Source organism: Acomys russatus, chromosome 28, assembly GCF_903995435.1.
Source record: "Acomys russatus chromosome 28, mAcoRus1.1, whole genome shotgun sequence".
Taxonomy (NCBI): domain Eukaryota; kingdom Metazoa; phylum Chordata; class Mammalia; order Rodentia; family Muridae; genus Acomys; species Acomys russatus.
In genome coordinates, this window is record NC_067164.1 from 18,367,899 (window position 1) to 18,387,821 (window position 19,923).

The window sequence follows — 19,923 nt, forward strand, 5'->3', positions numbered from 1 at the left end:
GAGCTTCAGGCATGCTAGACAAGTGTCCTTCCACCGAGCTATATTCTCTGCTACTCATTTATTATTTATAAATTTACTTGAAAAATATCTCATTTTTGTAATGAGTTTGAACAGACAATTTAAACAAGTTTATAACTTATATAGATAACTACCTATCATGTTTGTACACCAACTTGCACTGATTTTTAAAATATTGTTTTAATTAAAATGATTTTGATTCTTCATTTTTAAACAAATTATTAAAAATACATTATTGATTCAGTATGTAAAACAGTCCTTGGAAGTGGCATCTAAACTTACCTTATCTTCATACGTCCTCTTGGCTTCCCTCAGTTCGGAGCGCAGCTGAGAGACAGTAGACTCCAAGTCACTGAGCTGGCGCATGTACATGGAGTTTTGGTTCCTTGCTTGTTCTCTAAGAAGGGTTGAAAGGCATAAAAGCAAACGGCAAACTAAGAATGCTGTAAAACCTCAAGGGCCCCTCACATCTCCTACATACTCCCAAGAATTATTTCTATGCAGTCTTTAGAGCAACTGCTTTCATTGTGTAAACTTGCTTCTTCCGAGTTTCAGCTCAGGGATGGGTACAAAGCGCCAAGATACAAGGCATGTGTGTGTGCTATATGCAAGATTTTGCTCAATTCCTAGCACCCAAAACAGTTTCAGATTAATAAAAAAAGTTACTTGCCAAAGCTGGTGTGTGTGTGTGTGTGTGTGTGTGTGTGTGTGTGTGTGTGTGTGTGTGTGTGCACCATGAGCATGCCTTGTGCCCACAGTGGTCAGAAGAGGGCGCTGGATGCCCTGGAACTTGTGCACAGATCAGCTCTAAAGAAGCCGGGAAAAGCTAAGCATGCAGGCTTGTCTCTTACAAGAAAAAGGATGCTTATCTGTCCTCCTGGGATGCTGGGAAAGAAAGCACTTTACAACGTGGCGGTCCTTTGCTACCTATAGAGCCAGGCTCCACACATATGCCTCAGAATCTGTGTTTTGATTATTCCAGACCCTTTCCCCTCTCTCTTGATCATTGCTTCTAGGCCACAAAACCCATCCTTATGAGTGATGTCACTTGTACTTTACAACAGCCTAAGTGAGTTCTATGTTATATTACGGCCAGGCCAATCCTGACACCCACAGGCATTATGTTTACCTCAGTCAAGCTCCCTAGACTGTAAATCTTGGACACTATATCTGAGTCAGAAGTTCCCTTCTTTTTTAAAAAGAAAAAAGAAAAAGCCAGATGTACTTTGTAAAGAATGTCAGTGTAAACACATTTTTTCCACTTTTTGGTTTTTTGAGACAGGGTTTCACTGTGTAGCCTTGGCTGTCCTAGACTCACTTTGTAGACCAGGCTGGCCTTGAACTCACAGTAATCTGCCTGCCTCTGAGTGCTGGGGTTAAAGGCGTGTGCCACCATGCCCGGCTCACGTAAACACATCTTAAGCTCTGCTATACTCATGGAACTGAGTTAATCATTACCTCTTTCCAAAATTATGCTGTGCTTAAATATGGCTAAAATAAGCCAACTGGTGTCAGACTCTAGAAGTTTGGCCCAGCACTGGCTACCTAAGTTAGACTGAACTGAGTTTCTTTCGTCCCTCACTTGGATTGCTTCCCTGCCAGACATAAGGCCTGCAGGGGACCCCCGCCCCTTGCAGGAACTAGAGTCACAGATAACAGTAATGAGCTGCCCGGTGGGTGCTGGGACTCGAACCCAGGTCCTCTTCAACAGCAGCAAATGCTCTTAACCGCTGAGCCAATTCTCCAGCTTAAATAATAGTTTTTAAGCCAGGCGTGGTAGTACACGCCTTTAATTCCAGTCAGGAAAGCAGAGACAGGCAGATCACTGTGAGTTCAAGGCCAGCCTAGTCTACAAAGAGAGTCCATGACAGCCAAGACCACACAGAGAGACTCTATCACAAAACAAAACAAAAAGCTTTTAAGTGATAATAAATGACATCAATTTCAAACTACTAGTACACACATACTGAATGATTTCCAGTTGGCTCTGGATGCTGCTGGCCTGGCTTCGGGCGCTGCTGGCTTTCTCCGTAAGTCCTGTTATTTCCACTTCATGCTCACTTATCAACTGTTCAACCCTGTGGGAAGAATGGGGGTCTGTTAATGACAGGCTATTCAGGGCTTTCCAATACCTTCTAACTCAGTGTTTCAGTTCAGTTTTATGTATGCTCTTTCATCTGTTTGTTTATTGAGACAGACTTCAATTACGTAGTCCTGCCTGGCCTTAAGTTTGCAGGTGATCTTCCTGCTTCTGCCTTCTAAGTGCTGGGATTACAGACAGGAAGCAGCACGTCTGGTTTTGTAAACATTACTCCCCACCCCCTTTTTAAAAATTGTTTCTTTTTGAGACAGTGTCTCTCTTATTTTGTAGCTCTGTTTGTCCTAGAACGTGCTATGCAGACCAGGATAGCCTCAAAGTCACAGATATCCACCTGCCTCTGACTCCTGAGTGCTAGGACTAAGGGCGTGCAATGCCATGCCCAACAAAGCTAACCCGGTACACTCTAGAATCCTTTACTTAAAACCAATGAGGTTTTCAGAATCCCGAATCTGAGTTTCAGTAGCAATAAACTCTGAAAACCCCGCAAGGCCTGGGGATGGGTCTTCTGGTCCTGTCCTTGAGAAGGTGAAGAGGAGAGGTCATTGGAACACAGGAATTCAAGGCCAGCCTGGGCAACAGTGAAAAACCAAATAACAACTTCATTTTGCTAATCAGTAGCAAGTGACAGGTCACTCTTAGGTCAATTCACGCTCTCCTACTTAGACCTTGACCTTGGGTCTTTGACCCAGGCCAACGCAACAAGAATATTCTCATTTTTACAATCTGATTAAATGTTGACAACTGATCAAATTGCTTATTCCTGAATTTGAAAATCTATATCCACGGCCTACCTTTAGTAAGACTCTTCAAGCCTCTGTGAGTCACACTGCATTAACCAATGCCCGCCCCCCTTCTTCCTTGGTTAAAAATCTCTACTGGTCCTTAGGTGTTGGGGTGAGCTTATTATCTTCCGCTGTAGCAAACCGTACAGTGCTCATCTTGAGTAAACCTTCCTTATGGCTTCCTTATGGCGTCAGGAAAAGGTTAGCCTACGTTTGTTGCATGTCAATAAGAGAATTTTTTGTTGTTATCTCAGAGTTTGTATCTCTGGAATTGCAGCTGAGAGACTACAACTGGAATACAGTTTCCCAGTGATTTTTTTGTCAGTGCCTTGGTCAGACACCTACCGGTCCTGATGTTGTTGAAGCAATAGTTCTATTTTGTTCTGTGATTCAGATTTCAGGGTTTCCAGCTGATCCTCTACCTGGTTTTGAAAGAGAGATATACATTTGGGTGTTGATAGTTGTAAAACGTTAAAAAATGCAGAGTTTCTATGAAAAGAATGCTCTTGAGATATAAATAGAAGTAATGCTAAAAGAGCCTCTATGCCTGTGTCTTACAGCACTTGCCATGCTGCCCTCACATCAGGCTGTACAGGTGAGACAGCCAGTGTCCTGGCACAAGAGAACACTGGGCATCATCTCAGAGAACAAACATGACAGCTTGGCTGCTTCTAAGGACTGTACAAGCTATCTCTCACGCATTGTAACATAAGGTAGGGTTCTCACCACTTACTGGAAATATCCTCCCTTTAAGATAAGAGATCTCTGTGTCTAATTCTCTTAGGATTTTACTAATAGCTGAGCCCAGGCTGCGGAAGTGCATGGTAGCCATGCTGTCGTGTTCACAGATTTTCTTGCCTGAGGCTTCTTCAAAGTCAACTAAGATTGATCGGATTTCTTGAAGCACGCCTTCATGACTAAGCATCAGTTTTCGTAGCTGCTCTATCTGTGAATTGCTGTCTTTCAACATGTCCTCCTTAAGGCACTTGGCAGCTTCAAGCTCATGAACTGTATTTTGAAGCTGATTTCTTAAATCCTCCTGGGACTGACTCTCCCTTCGTCTACGAAACGAATAAAAGAAAAGAAATAACATTGATAAAACTCATTTTCACTCAATTTTACTACAAAGAGTAAAAAAACAAACAAAACACCCCACTTTTTTGATACAGAATTTTGCTACAGATCCCAGACTGGCCTTGAACTCACAGGCAATCTTCCTACCTCAGCCACCCAAGTGCTGAGATTACAGGTGTATGGGCTGCACCAGTGTGAAGAATAAAGCCATGCAATAGTTTCTGGGCTGGGAATGTTTCTGGGTAGGCACTGGTGAGCACTTGTCTACCATGCCCAGACCCTGGGGTCAGGCTCTAGCACTGCTGGAGGAGGAGGGGGAGGAGGAGGAGGAGGAGGAGAGGGAATTCCAGTAACAAACCCCAACCTGATGTCAGCCATGGCATCTCTCTCCATTTGCATTTCTTGAAGTTTTGTTTGCAAATCAATGACTGACTGTCTTAAATAAAACTTTTGTTTCTCATGTAATTCATTGCTCTGAAAAAAAAAAAAACTCAAACAAATTAATATATATATATATTAAACCATCAAAATACAGATCCTGTAGACAATAATTTCCCAAGGATTATGTTATTAGTTTATTGTTAATACACAGCACCCCACACACTTCAGTTCAGAGCCCAGTGAGTCGTTTTCTATCTAGATAAGTAAAAGACATCATTGACTTTCCCTGAATTTTTTGGGGAGGGGGTCCATTTTCTGAAACAAATCTGCCTTCCAGCTCAAAGCAAAAATGGGAATATGTTTTGTCCCTTAAAATTGAAAAACTGGTAAAAATTATGTATAAAGAAAAGTTGGCTGGGCGTGGTAGCACACGCCTTTAATCCCAGCACTCAGGAGGCAGAGGCAGGTGGATCCCTGTGAGTTCGAGGCCAGCGTGGTCTACAATGAGAGTCCAGGACACCCAAGGCTACACAGAGAAACCCTGCCTCGGGAAAAAAAAAAAAAAAAAAAAAAAAACCAGGATGCTGAGTGGTGGAGATGCATGCCTTTAATCCCAGCCCTCAGGAGGCAGAGGAAGGCAGATATCTGTGAGTTTGAGGCCAGCCTGATCTATGGAGTGATTTCCAGGACAGCTAGGATTACATAGATAAATCCTGTTTCAAAAAACAAAAACAAAAACAAACCTCAGACAAAGAATAGGATGCGAAGCCTGGCCACAGTGGTGCACGCCTAAATTCCCAAATCTTTAGAGACTAAGGCAGGGGCAGTCCAAGCATAAGGCTAGCCTGGGCTATACAATGAGACGTTGTTTAAGGAAGAAGAATAAAGAAGAGAGGGCAAGAAGAGGAAGGGAGAGGGGAAGAGAAGAGTGTGTAGAGGAAGGGCTCTGATAAAAGCAAGGGGAAAGTCACAGCAGCAGCAGCAGCAGAGTCCTTGCCTCATGCGCATGAGGCCTAGGCTGGCGCCCAGCCCTGTCAGAGGGCCGGAGACAGTGCTGTGTCAAACGCTGCGAAGTTAGGAAAGGGATGTTAGGTCTCAAGTGGCTTTAGCATCACCATTTATCCCACCTGTAGCACAGCTCCTATGATATTTTCTTCTACTTTAAATATTTCAAACACAAAACTACACGGAGAGGACCATGTCTTCCCCATCTTTTTTTTTTTTTTTTTTTTTTTAATGTAGACCAGAAGAGAGAACCAGATCTCATTACAGATGGTTGTGAGCCACTATGTGGTTGTTGGGAATTGAACTCGGGACCTTTGGAAGAACAAGCAGTGTTCTTAACCTCTGAGCCATCTCTCCAGCCTTTCCCCATCTTTATATATCTGGCACCTAACACATTTCTGTTACATAGGATACAACCGGCACTGTTTGATAAATATTAGTAGTGGCCAAACAGTGCTGGTATTACTGATTTTTCTGGGAACCAGCCAAGTGTGACACACTCTACCAGGATGTAATAGGAAATAAGTTAGACACAGAAAATAAACTAAGGAGCTCACTGTCTCTTTCTCTCTCTTCCTCTTTGTGTCTCTTCCTCTGTCCCTCTTCTTCTTTCTTTGTATCTGTCTCTCTTCCTCTATTTGTCTGTCTATCTCTGTCTTTGACTCCCTGTCTCTGTCTCTGACTCCCTGTCTGTCTCTCTGTCTCTGCCTCTGTCTCTCTCTGTCTGTCTCTCTGTCTGCCTCTAACTCCCTGTCTCTCTCTATGTAGAGGAACAACTCCTTGGCAGACGTTCTCTCCTGACACCCTGTAGGATGCAGGAACTGAACTCGGGTTGTGAGGCAGGAACTGAACTCGGGTTGTGAGGCTTGTGCATTAGCACCTCTATGCATGGAACCATCTTGCCAGCCAATTACTGTCCCTTTTCTCTACTAGTCTGTCTGTGCTTCCTCTGTCTCTATATGGCTTACTGGTGTATTTATCACTAGCTCTCACCACTACTTGTTTACATGATGAGCTCACCTCCAACACTAACTCCTTTGAGAGCCTTGGTTTATTTATCTTTGTACACCGTGTATATAATGTAATGGCACATAAATTTTCACATTTGCTAAAATAGTAGGATCATCTCCTAAAGTTTACTTCTAGTCTGATTAGGCAGAATGACATGGACACGGGAGATGTACAAACAATACTTGCCCCGAGAACTCCCTCAATGCTGTCTAGAGGAAAGGCTACGGAGAAGGGCATGCTTGAACCGAGCCCCGACAAACAGTAAGAGCCCTCCAGCAGTCACCCGTAGAGACATGGAAATCTACATTAACTTGGATGCAGTGGGAAGAAGCCTGGGGGTGGGAGGGTTGACTACTAGAACTCAATACACAGATACGGCATGAGGTCCACTGGAAGGCTTAGCCAACACTTCTAAATCCTAGTTACCATTTGTATGTACATATATCTAAAATCCTACTTTCTACCATTGTTTGCAAAGAGAAGCCAAGTGTCATAATAGGAGGATAGCAGGCGTAAAAGAATTATTTATAGCAGATGAATATCATTAATTATAACATTTTGAGGCATTCAAATTTTACTAAAATTCTATCATGAAACCAAGACAAACAATGGCAAGTAAATGTATTAGTCCAATATAAAGGAATAATCAAATTAACAGGTTTAGCTGATAGGCCCATGGCTAATGTTTTCTTCTGGGGGAGTGGGGATTAAGTTGTATTTCAGGACAACATGCCTAATGGTGCCAGGTGCCAGAAAAGAATGCAACTCACTTCATTTAGTCTTCTCTGCAAATCTTTAACTTGATGTGAATATTCTTCCAAAACACGCTCAATATGCTCTTTTCCAGGGTAAGGGATGACCTTTCTGTGAGAATCAAGTTCCACTTCATATTTAGGGAAAAAAGGAATTTGTGTTAAAGTTCCACTTGAAGATATGTTTTCAATTGTTGTACCACGGATAGATGACATTAAAAATGGGCTTGAAGAACCTAAACATTAGAGAATTCATTAATTATTCATAAAACAACTTTGTGGCAAGCATTACTGTAGGGAGTTCTTTTAACAAACCTTGAAGGAGCACAAGACCCTATGGGAAAAATAGGCAAGGGGGTGTACATATAAGAGCACTGAGAAAGGCAAGCGCCAGATGCAGAGGAGGACCAGGCTGGGGAAGAAAACGAACACGGGACCCTGGAGCGGAAGATCTTTGATGTGTGTATGAGTGACGCCCACTCTGGAGGACAGGAAGGACAGAGACACTCAAGAGTGAAAGCACATTAAAGGCTCGTGGGGTTGAGACACCTGGGACGTTCTGGGCAAGAGAAAAGCTGCTGTCAGAAGGGTGATAATACAGACCATGAGGGGCTTTGGAGTCATGCCAAGGAGCTTGGATCTCCCATAGTATGGTATAGTGTTAAAACTGGGATGAAACCTGGTCACCAGATATATTTCTCAGTGGCAGCAGGACCCTGCTGAGGTAGGAGACCTTAACTATAAGTGGCAGACTGGTGGGAGATCCAGAGCAAAAATCTTCCAACAGACCAGCACAAAAATGGAGATATCAGCTAGACTGATAAGTATTTGGGTTTCTATGAGATGCAAAATAATAGAGGGAAGGGCGCTGGAAGCTGCCTGAACGTGCAGACACAGTGGTGATTCAGGGATGAGAGCAGGATCTGTAACAGCTCTTGTCAAGCTTTGCACTGTATCAAGATCACTTGGGAAACATAAAAAAAAATAATAATAATAATATGGTTGTACCTAAGCCCCACTCTGGTCCTACTAAATCAGAATTTCCAAGTGTGAATCTAAGCCATTTAAATGTTTAACTGAAAAGCTGGGGTGTGGTAGCGTTGACACTGATCATGGCTGAGAGCCACTGCTTTCATTAGACAGGAAAATAGGAGCTCCACAACACAAATATAGGAGAGGGCTGATATAAGGGAATAGCTACAGAAGCTCAACACTTGAGGCGGGTGCAGTGGTGCATGGTTGTAATCCCAGCACTCGGGAGGCAGAAGCAGGAGGATCTCTCTGAGTTTGAGGCCAGCCTGGTCCATGAAGTAAGTCCAGGACAGCCAGGGGTACACAGAGAAACCTTGTCTCAAAAAAAAAAAAAAAAAAGTCCAATACTTGCTGATAAGATGTGTCCTCAGGGATAGGATGGGGCTGGAGGGATGGCTCAGCAATTAAGAGCACTTGTGGATCTTACAGAGGACCCAGGCTTGTTTCCCAGGAACAAATGGTAGCACAAAGCCATCTGTAACTCCTGATCCAGGGGATCTGATGCTCTCTTCCATCCTCAGAGGGCACCAAGCACACATGTGGAACACAAACATGCCTACAGGCAAAACACTCATAGGTAAATCTTAGGAAAATAAATAACCAAAACTACTTTAGAGCTGTGCGCCTAGGACCTTAATGGGCCACCACGAGGTGGGTATGAAGAAGAATGATGCTAGCCTGAGGAGGAGAGATGAGCTGACCTCGGCTGACACAGACAAGAAACTCTAGGGGAAGGGAAGGTATCAGGGAGACAGTAGATGATGCTGAGGTTGAAGAACCTTAGCACAGAAACAAGCTTTAGACAAAAGAGATAATAGAAACATGCTAAACTCAGATACGCTCAGTTAAAAAGCTAGGCAATCTCCTGCTCCAAACTGGAATTATAAACAGCACAGCAGACGTTCATAACTAAGTCCTGTGCCTTGCGGTGAAACCAAAGCTTAGTAAAAACTAGGAGCCGAGACGGTCCCTATGAAGACTGTTTAATTCTAACTTCCCGCCATTTTGTTTTAGAAAGGGTGCATACCTCCATTGGATGTGATGCCACTTGGTAAAATATCTTCATTATTTGATTCACAAGCTTTTGATTCCATATTAACTATTTTCTGCCTCTTCTTAGCGATCTTGAAATATGAGTGCTTCCCTGTTTGGATTGTTCAGTTCTTATCTATGAAAGATAAAAGTATTCAATCTTTATTACAATCTTATTTGTTGGGGGTGACTTTTTTTTCTTTTTTTTTTTTTTTTTTTTTTTTTTTTGGTTTTTCAAGACAGGGTTTCTCTGTGTAGCCTTGGCTGTTCTGGACTCACTTTGTAGACCAAGCTGGCCTTGAACTCACAAAAATTCACCTGTCTCTGCCTCCCAAGTGCTGGGATTAAAAGCAAGTGCCACCACGCCCGGCTGTTGGGGTGACTTTCATTCACATTGTGTGAAAGTGTATCTCTGTATTTTCCATTACTAGTTCTGTACCAGGCAGAGCGCTAAGTACTGGCATGAGTTTGGCACTGTCACTCCTGTGCCCATAACTGGCTTTATGTTTGTAAATCCTCATCCTTCCACACCTGCTCAGATACTCTAAAACATGTGTCAGCTGTTATCTCACTGCTGATTGGTTGTAATGAAGAGCTGACAGCCAATAGCTGAGTCACGAAGTATGAAGACAGAACTTCCCGGCTGGGAGAGTGACACAAAGAGACGCAAGTAGAATCAGGAGAATGGACAAGGACACAGAAGGGGACAGTCTCAAACCAGAGTCTAGAGTGAGGTAAAGAGCTAACCACGTGGTTGGGACACAGACCGGGAAGTCAGGCTACATAGAAGTCTCAGTGTCATTATTTAAACCTTTGGTGGGTCTGTGAAAGTTATTGAAAAAGTTCAGAGGGGAATAGGACTGACTTTGTTAATGCTTTTGAAATTTTCCTCAAGAAAAATAGCTGTGTACACAAAAATACCTTATTGCTACATAAAACAAATCTACAAGTCAAATTTTATTATAAAACTTGATTTTAAGACCAAAGGGGTTTTTGTTAGTTTTGCCTGGGTAGGATCACCCAGACAAAACTAGGCATCGTTGGCTGTCTTGGAACTTACTATGTACAACAGGCTGGCCTTGAATCACATAAAGCTGCCTAATTCTGCTTCCTTAGTGTTGGGATTAAAGTTGTGGGTCACCATACCCAGCCCCCAAGGGTTATTAAAGGTAAACTAAAATTTAAATATTAATACTGTAAGCACAGTGGTGCAAGCCTTTAATCCCAGCACTTGGGAGGCAGAGGCAGGCAGATCTCTGAGTTCAAGACCAGCCTGGTCTACAAAGTGTGTTGCAGGATATGCAGGGCTACACAGAAACCCTGTCGCAAAAAACAAATAAACAAACAAAAAAATACTTAATACTTTAGTTATGTTCTGGTTGGGGGGACAGTTATTCTTTCAATCTTATAAAATTATATTGCTAAATATAGATCTCATTAATAAAAGCTGAAAAACATTTGATATTAAATAATGTTTATAGTTTATAGTTGATCAAGAAGGTGATTCTAAGTTTGGAAAATAATGATAGTGGCCTAGTTCCAAACTTCTCCTTATTTTTACTCAAACAAGCATAAAATCAAGATGGAAAATCAACAGAACTATATGTATTCCACATTGACTATATCCTAAACACAGAATACCTTCAAATATCTACATAGAAGAGCTTTCCCTCTCAGGGCAGGTCCCACCATTCCGCTGTGAACCACTGTTGTGAAGAAATGGAGAAGCAAACGGAAAGACTCAAAAGGAGCAGAGGTCAGCAGAGACCTGGGTGCAGCTAACGCATCCTAGAGAGTGAAAAACAGAACCCTAAACCCTGAGCCCAGACTGACCACAGTACGAGCCAGCAGCTCAGAGAAGCAGTGTGAGGAGTTCAAAAGAGGTGGCTTTCCCTGGAGATAATTTGCTAAAGGGAAGAGGGGATGGGAGTTGAGAAATTAAGGACCCAGTAGGAACAGAACTGAAGACTTTTAACCTTTTCTCTACACCTCCCAGCCCTACCCCACCATTATCATAAAAGCTACACGGAAAGAGGGCGCATGCAGCCCAGAAGTCCTGTTCTGAAGTGACCAGAAGGAACCAAAGCACATTATCTCTAGACAGAACGCATAATGTGCAAAACATCTTTTCTACTGGCCAAGTCTCCTCCACCAAACAAGTATGATGCCAAAAATGTTATTCCATGAACTCCAGCGTGAACGTTCTCCACCAACTATAGGAATACACCTTCATAGTAAAAAATAAAGACAGATGCCAAGCAAACAGCAAACATGAGGCACCTACTGATTTCAGACAGTACAGTAACTTGACCAGCAGATGACAGTTTCAACTAAACAGCAGGCATGAGGAGACTGCACTATCCACTGAAGGATTTGCAAACTGGCCCATATACAATTCTCCGAGGGCTAGCACCATAGCGCCTGGTGCTCGCTAGCCCTGTGGCCAGCACTGCAGTCGGTGTGTAGCAGGGTACGTAGAGGACAAGCTCCAGGCTGTGTACTGAGCAGCACTTGTGCCATAATGGACATAGGCATTTTCTGGAAAGTAATGATTCCTGTGAGCTACATTATAGCTCACAGATGTGGTCACATGTCATCCCCTCCCCCTGCAGCCCCCCCTCCCCACAGTAAGAAAGGATGTAGACAGCTAGCTCAGTCAGTAGTCTGCCTGCCAGGCAAGCACAACGTTCTGGATTAAACCCAGAGTTAAGACAACAGTGTAGGGTTGAGGTATTTTTACTTAAACAACAGTAGCCATTTCTTTGTAAAGATGTTTGGCACCTCTATAATAAAAACAAAACAAAACAAAAACCAAACTAGTAAACCTGCAATTCAGCTTGCCCTATTTTAGAAAGACCATATCCTGACTATGATCAGAGATTCTGTGTTCCTCCACGCTGTGACACTTATATTGGAACTGAAATGCTCAATTTTTAGGCACAAGTTGGTAAGATTATTAAGAATTTCTGGAATTAAAGGATTTTTCTTGTTAAGTGCTGCCATTGGATAATTTAAGGATCATAATAATATGAACTTACAAGTCTTTTCCCCCAGAAATCTGTGCTATGGTTCCATTTATTATTTATTTATTTTGGGGCACTGGGGATCAATCCCAGGGCATGGCACACACAAGGCTAGCCCTCTGTCACTGAGCTGCCTGCCCTGAACCACAGGTGTCCACTTCACAGCTAAGTGAAGTGCAGTGGGCAGCCTGGCCTTGCTATGGTACGCCCAAGGCCTACTGCAATCACTTCTGCACCGTTTAAAATCACACATATGTTCACACTGAAAAGAGCCTTAACCCCGACAAGACAAAGGCATTCATGGCTGGAGTGCTGGAGAACAGCTTTGGGCATCGCACCCCACACACAAAGGACTTTGGGAGTGTTTGTTGCTTCTGTGCAGCTGAGCTGAAGTGCCTAGTGGTGCATCCTGAGTGCTCCTCATTCCTCCTCCTTGAACTCCAAAAGGCTGCAGCTCTCTTCCAGGGTGAACAGTCTCCATCTTGACTTCTTTCCTTAGGATTCTCATTGAGGTGGACCTGACTGCAATAGAGTATCTCCGTGGCAACGTGATTTACTGCTTAAGTCCTATTTTGGTTGGCAATGTTACATAAATGTAGATCTATTCAAAGTCCCAGGCTGATTAAGTAGTGACTCACAATTACAATGGTAGACCACTCTATCTTCCATAGAAACTTGGAACTGGGGATTTCATAGGGTCAGTGTATACTCCCCTAAAACCATGCAGAAAGTATAAAGAGGGTAACATTGCCTAGCACTTACTGCCAGATGCATAATTAATTAAGAACTGCATTTTATTCTCAGTCACACTCGTTTTTCTGGATACTGTCAGCCAGGTTCAAGCCCTGTGTCTGTAAAGCATTTCCTCTGTAACCTTGAGAATAACACTTGGCATCTGTAAGACTAAGATATGGAGGTGGTGTGCATACTTCATAAGAGCAAGGCTTAACTAAGGAACTCATGCGTGCGCCCTCCTATACAGAGGACCTGCCACAGATACATGCATACAGTGCTACCTAAAACAGTAGTCACAACATGAATTAGGATGTATCTGTTTAATTTTAACAACTCACTGCCCCAGAATAAATAGCTTTATCTTTCTATTTACTCAGAAAGAAGATACAAGCTTTATATAAGTACATGAACATAAGAGAAAACGGAGTTGACCTGGTTTAACTAAGTGTGAACACAGGGCTATCCTAACCAGTGCAGGAGTTGGCTGTTTAGATCACACGCCATCACTACATATCAGCCAATATCATTCAGTATTAGCAAGCTAATACTGGGGCTGGAGAGATGGCTCAGAGGCTAAGAGCACTGGCTGCTCTTCCAGAAGACCTGAGTTCAATTCCCAGCAACCACATGGTGGCTCACAACCATCTATAATGTGATCTGATGTCCTCTTCTGGCCTGCAGGTGTACATGCAGATAGAGCACTGTATGCATAATAATAAATAGATAAATCTTTTCTAAAAAGCAAGCAAGCAAGCTAATGCTGAATAGTATATAACCGTCCAGGAGCATTGGCACACTCCTGTAATCCCAGCACTTGGGGGTGGGGGTTGGGAGAGGCACATCTTTTTGAGTTTGAGTTCTACCTGGTCTACAAAGCAAGTACAGGACCACCAAGGCTACACAGAGAAACCTTGTCTTGAAAAACCAAAACCCCAAAATAAAATAAAATAACAAAACAGTACATGACCAAGAATGAGGAGGCTTCGCTCTACTGTCCTGTAACTGCTAGAGAACAAGTCTGACTTCTCCTGGCTCCGAGCTTCAGCTCCCACCCACACCAAATGAGGAGGGTGCTGAGCTCTTCAGACTTTCTCTAAGCAGCAGAAGCAGGAGCTGTTCTGAGCCCTAGCTACCAAGCCCTTCTCACGTCCACGAGATGCATCTGTAAGAGCAGAGCCCACTGAACAGTCTGAAAGCTGAAGACGCAGAGCTCTTGTGGCTTCACATCCCCAAGATAAATTACACAGAGACACAAGAAACTCAGACATCAATTGTGTATGTTCAAAACTGTCAGTGATAACTAGTAAAGTAACAGTACCTTAATTTCTGGATATTCTTATTTTCAGTTACTTCTATTAATACCTGAAAGTGAAATTTGCTTATTAATTAATATATTTCGTTAACTAAAATTTTCTGTTCCCCAAAAGTTTAATTTACATATTTTTTCTCATTTATGGTTTTGAAATATTTGTATATAACAAGAAAAGATTTTTTATTATTACTTGTGTGTTTGTATAGCACAGCATGTGTGTGGAGGTCAGGGGACAACTCTGTACAGTCACTTCTCTCCTACACTGTGTGAGTTGTGGGCTTCCTGCCAACCAGTGCCAGTGTACATGTGATGGCCTTCTCGGCCGTGTTCAAGCTGAGGAGCTTGCCATGGCTACAGGATGCCCTCGCCTGGGCCAAGTGTCAGACTAGTACATCTCTGACATTGCAACATCCATGATTTCCTATGGAAAACCCACAAAAAGACATTTCTCTCATGGCTGATTTTAGTTAGAGACAAATGCAAAAGATAGATGAGCTTTCAGCAAGTCATTTTGCATAAATTATAATGCATTTCATTGTGCTTATCATCTCTTCATAAATCTTTGCAGTTACATTATGGGTTTGTTTGTTTGTTTGTTTTAAGATAGGGTTTCTCTGAGTAGCCTTGGCTGTCCTGGATTCACTTTGTAGACCAGGCTGGCCTCGAACTCACATTTATCCACCTGCTTCTGTCCTGCAAAGTGCTGGAGGATTAAAGGTGAGCATCACCCAGCTTGGCACATTAAATCTATGTTATCCTAATTTTGCTCTAACTGGTCACTAAACAGTTTTTAAGTGCTTTTTAGTGTTCTAAGCTATGGCTGCTATGAACTTCACTGTGTTTTGCTGAGTCTGTCACATAGCAGAGATCAGTAAAGACATCTTAGATGTGGTAAGTCATTGGACAAGACTCCTTGAATGAGCAATCTAACTTTAATTCTATTGATGTTTTTAATGCTCTCATGAACTCACCAGATCCACTATAAAAATGCCGTAAAAGGTATTTCTTGTTTCCCTTAAAAGCGGTGTCACTGTTCCAATCTTGCTCCAAGCCTAGAGGGTAAAGTCCTTACCATCGGGACTAACAGCCCCTCCCCCATCCAACACTGCTCTAGTGCAAGTCCCTCTAGGGCTCTAGTGCAAGTCCCTCTAGGCTCTAGTGCAAGTCCCTCTAGGGCTCTAGTGCAAGTCCCTCTAGGGCTCTAGTGCAAGTCCCTCTAGGGCTCTAGTGCAAGTCCCTCTAGGGCTCTAGTGTAAGTCCCTCTAGGGCTCTAGTGCAAGTCCCTCTAGGGCTCTAGTGCAAGTCCCTCTAGGGCTCTAGTGCAAGTCCCTCTAGGCTCTAGTGCAAGTCCCTCTAGGCTCTAGTGCAAGTCCCTCTAGGCTCTAGTGCAAGTCCCTCTAGGGCTCTAGTGCAAGTCCCTCTAGGGCTCTAGTGCAAGTCCCTCTAGGGCTCTAGTGCAAGTCCCTCTAGGGCTCTAGTGCAAGTCCCTCTAGGCTCTAGTGCAAGTCCCTCTAGGCTCTAGTGCAGCCCGATACACTGTACTCTCCGAGGTCTTGGTTTTGCATTCTTCCTTGCTTTCCTAGCAAAGACTCCTACATTTTGGCTTAGAGGGCGTCGAGAAAGAGCTTCGCTACCATCTGTCTGGCTAATGTACACGGAGTCCATGATCTTGAACACTGATGTGCTAATAAGAGAAAGGAAATGTCTTTGACTCAATGATTTAATTGAGCAAATGTATTTGGAACACAAATATAATTTATCCTCTCTTTTTGTATCAAAACTGATAAGCTTCAAGTAAGCAATTCCTGCACATAAAATATTTTGCACAAAGACTGGCATAGAGCAAGCATTTGATAACAACTTTTATTGATGGCATTTGGATATTTCATGTAAATATCGTTTCTATCAATGCCAAGCAAGGATAGAGCTGTCTTAGATCAAGACCAATGAAGGTTTTAGCTTGTGAATTTATAGTGATGGGAAAGAGAGATACTAGTGAAAACCAAAAGCATAATTTTTAAATTTTCAGCTAAAAATATATGATTTTGGAGATTGGCCAGCTAAAATGGGGAAAACAGTGCCGAATAGCAGCATATAAGGAGGTAGATTAGGGCTACATTAGCTAGAGCAGGCTAGCGAAGGACAGCCTTTCTGAGGTGGTGGTCGATTTGAATGATGTTTCTTAAAATACCATATACAAAAATGAGAAGACCACAGCACCCACTGACAGAAAGGAAAAGACTAATGGGGCTTCAGCGTGACCATGGGATGAGAGGTCTGCTCACGGCCACTGCTGCACACATGCTCACAGGGGATTTTCTCACTGCCTCCTTCTGGACTGCCCTGAGAAGCAGTTGGTGAGGTTGAGGTTCATGGCCTCCTTGGAGGACTTTGGGACTTGCTGTGGCTGGGCATATGCTCCTCCAGCAGCTGTGCGCAGAGTATTCAGAGTGGGTTTGAGGCTGGGTAGGAGGCACTTAGAGTGCCTAAGGTTGAGCAAAGCTCAAGCGGCGCCTATAGGGCTGGTGCGATGCTGGGCTGCCCAGGGGCCAACCACAGGTGGGGATGAGGACTCTTTCTTGGGTGAGGAACATGTCCTAAAACTGAACCGTGTGGCTGAATACACAACTCTGTGATTTGTTGAAAATTACTGGTATGTAAATTATATCTCAAAAGGCAATTTCAGGATGACCAAAGAGTGGGAGTGGGAAATAGCTGCCTGGGTCCCAGAAGTGGATCAGTTAAACTTGAAGAATACTTTTTCCAGAGGTCTGGGAACAATAAACCGTCTCCATCCCTCTTGCCTCAAGGACTGCTCTTAGCCAGGCTGCGATATTCCTCCCACTTTGACCTTGGACACCCAGGCGTCTTCTCTAATAGACACCTGATAGAAATCTAATAATGGCTAAGAAGCATGCTGATCTTTAACATTTCAATTTTTTTACATTTTTGATAACTTCATATGCGAGTACTATATTTAAGTAATTTTTTATTTTACATGTATTGATGTTTTGCCTGAAAGTATGTCTGTGTGAGGGTGTCAGATCTGAGAGTTACAGACAGTGTGAGCTGCCATGTGGGTGCTGGGGGAGCCAGAGAGAATCTGGGGAAGAAGAGAGACCTTGGGGAAGAAGAGAGACCCGAGGAGAGGAGAGAAGAAGGAAAGCTGCCATGGGTGAGGTGGAAGAGAAGCACATGGCCAGCGTGGATGGAGGATTTGGCCCAAATGTAAAACATTAGCAAGTATTTGGGATTATGGATGGGAGGTTTAGCAAAAATAAACAATGACATGTCAATTAAAAAATAGAAGCCTTAAAAATTGGATTAAATGGCAGGTTACCTCATTATGCACCACCATCTTTCATACAGAATTCCCTATTCACTCTCAAGATTTATAGAATTCAAGAAAATATACAGGGACTCCATTACTACACCCACTGCTACCTCAGCTGTAGGTTTAAAGTGTTCATTCGTGCAGGGTTCTGTGAGCCTCAGGAGCACTGTCTTGTGTATCCGGTGTCTACAGTGGCTGTAGTAAATTACCACAAGCATAGCAGCTTGAAGCAACAGACATCTTTCTGGAGGTAATTGTTCAGGATCAGTCTCCAAGAGCTTGAAAGCAAGTTATGAGCAGGCCCCGTTCCCCTGGAACCCATTTCTCATCTATACTGGTCCCCACCATCCCCTGACTCACGGCCATATCACTCCAGTCTCTGTCTTACCACCTTCCCCACTTCCTTCTGCTTTAGGACAAACAGATAATTCATGATAATCCCTCCCTTTCCAGATCTTGGACTTTGAGGCCAGAGAGATGGCTCCATAGTTAAGATTACTCCTTGCTCTCTCAGAGGACCAACACCCACATGATGGCACATTAGTAACTACAGTTCCAGGGGATCTGATGTCCTTTTCTGACCTCTGTGAAAATCAAACACTAACATGGTATACATACATACATACAGGCAAAACACTCATACACAAAAATAAATCTAAAAATTAATAATAAATCTTTGCTTTAAATTACATATGCAAAGACTTTTCCCCCTTATAACATTCACAGGCACCAGGGATTAGGTCCTAATTAAAAAAAAATATTTATTTATTATTTATCCAGTATTCTGCCTGAATGTCAGAAGAGGACCAGATCTCATGTATAGATAGTTGTGAGCCACCATGTGGTTGCCGGGAATTGAACTCAGGACCTTTGGAAGAACAGCCAGTGCTCTTAACCTCTGAGCCATCTCTCCAGCCCCAGGACCTAAGTTTTTAAGTGGCTATTATTCAGCTTATTATGCACTTTGAAGACAGGTGGTTCAGAAAAAGGCTCTTTTTAATCGCTGCTATAGGGTTTTTTTTTTTTTTTTGGTTGGTTGGTTTTGTTTTTTGAGTCAAAGTCTCTCTACATAGCCCTGCCTGACCTGGAGCTCTCTATGTAGACCTCACAGAGATATACCTGTCTCCTGAGTGCTGGCATTAAAGACATGTGCCTCCACAGTTGGCTTTAAAGTCTAGAGTTTTAAAGTGGCTCACCCTAAAACACAGGAGAGCAGAGTCATCGCCAAGAACTGCCACAGCAACCACAGGCTTCGCATACACCGTCAAATACACCTCCAACTGCTGCACGTCGAGGGTAAATAGCACTACCACATGAAAACTATTTTCTACACAACTAAATAGGTAACTGTATTAAAATTTAAAATATAGTCCTGGAAAGATGGCAAATCCATTAAAATTTAAAATATAGGCATGGAAAGATGTCTAAGCCCCTGCAGTGGATCGAGAGTTCAGTTCCCAGCACCCACATGGCTGCTCAAAGTCTTCTGTAACTCCAGTTCTAGGGGATCCCACAACCCCTCTTCTGGCAGCCACAGGCATCAGGGACTCAGGTGTGCACTTACAGCTCAACACTGGCAGGCAAAACACTAATACACGTAAGCTAAAAATAATCTTTAAAAAAATAATGATTGTGGCACAGGTGGGAGTTTCAGAGCTCTGGACCATTCTTCCTTATGCAAGAAATAATAGTTACCAGTCAAAACACCCTAAGGAACAGCCCGCATCATTTGTCTTCTACAGTCTAGTGACCTTAAGGTCAGCATGACGCAAAATAAAAACAACCTCTAGGACAGCTGGAGTGGGGACTTGTGCCAGTATTGTGGGAAATGACGGACAGAGACTGGGGCTGATAGGGAAAAGTCGGGATCTCAAGTGGATTACCAAGAGAGCTCCAGTCAACAATCTCATGTGAGATGAAAGGCTGGTGACAGTCCGAGGCCCCACTCCTGTCTCTCCCCACGTTTTCCTATCTCTTCCAGCAGTCCCCAAGAGCCAGGCAGTCCTGTTGGGCCCACGGAATTCTGCATTGACCCTGCAGTCATGAAGACCCAGTTTTCCCTGCCACTGTCCCTGGAGAACTCTCTTAAAACGGCTGTACAAACTTATTGGGCCACTACCACGTGGGAACACAAGGCCACGGAAGGTTCCAGAAGTAACAGGAGTCGATCCAGGTCCTCGGAAGAACGACCCAGCCCTGTACCCCGGGACACAGCCCGCCCTCATACCTGCTACCAACACCTCGTCCTAAGAGACCGGCCGCATGTCCGCGGGGGGCCGTGGCCGCACCTGCACGACCCGGGGACCTGCCGGCTCCCACTGCGCCCCGAGG

The 19,923-nt window shown here is 43.4% G+C and overlaps 1 protein-coding gene across 1 annotated transcript in view; it reads right to left on the reverse strand.

The window, feature by feature from the left end:
- Ccdc158 (coiled-coil domain containing 158) overlaps positions 1-19,923 on the reverse strand; it is a 57,523-nt gene extending 37,600 nt beyond the window's left edge. The window contains exons 1-8 of the mRNA XM_051170698.1: positions 19,820-19,923; positions 9,184-9,324; positions 7,143-7,360; positions 4,340-4,449; positions 3,635-3,962; positions 3,247-3,323; positions 1,986-2,096; positions 301-415 (exon numbers count right to left, since the gene is read on the reverse strand). Coding sequence (XP_051026655.1) covers positions 301-415; positions 1,986-2,096; positions 3,247-3,323; positions 3,635-3,962; positions 4,340-4,449; positions 7,143-7,360; positions 9,184-9,250 — 1,026 coding nt within the window. The 5' untranslated portion in view covers positions 9,251-9,324; positions 19,820-19,923. The remainder of the gene's footprint in view (positions 1-300; positions 416-1,985; positions 2,097-3,246; positions 3,324-3,634; positions 3,963-4,339; positions 4,450-7,142; positions 7,361-9,183; positions 9,325-19,819) is intronic.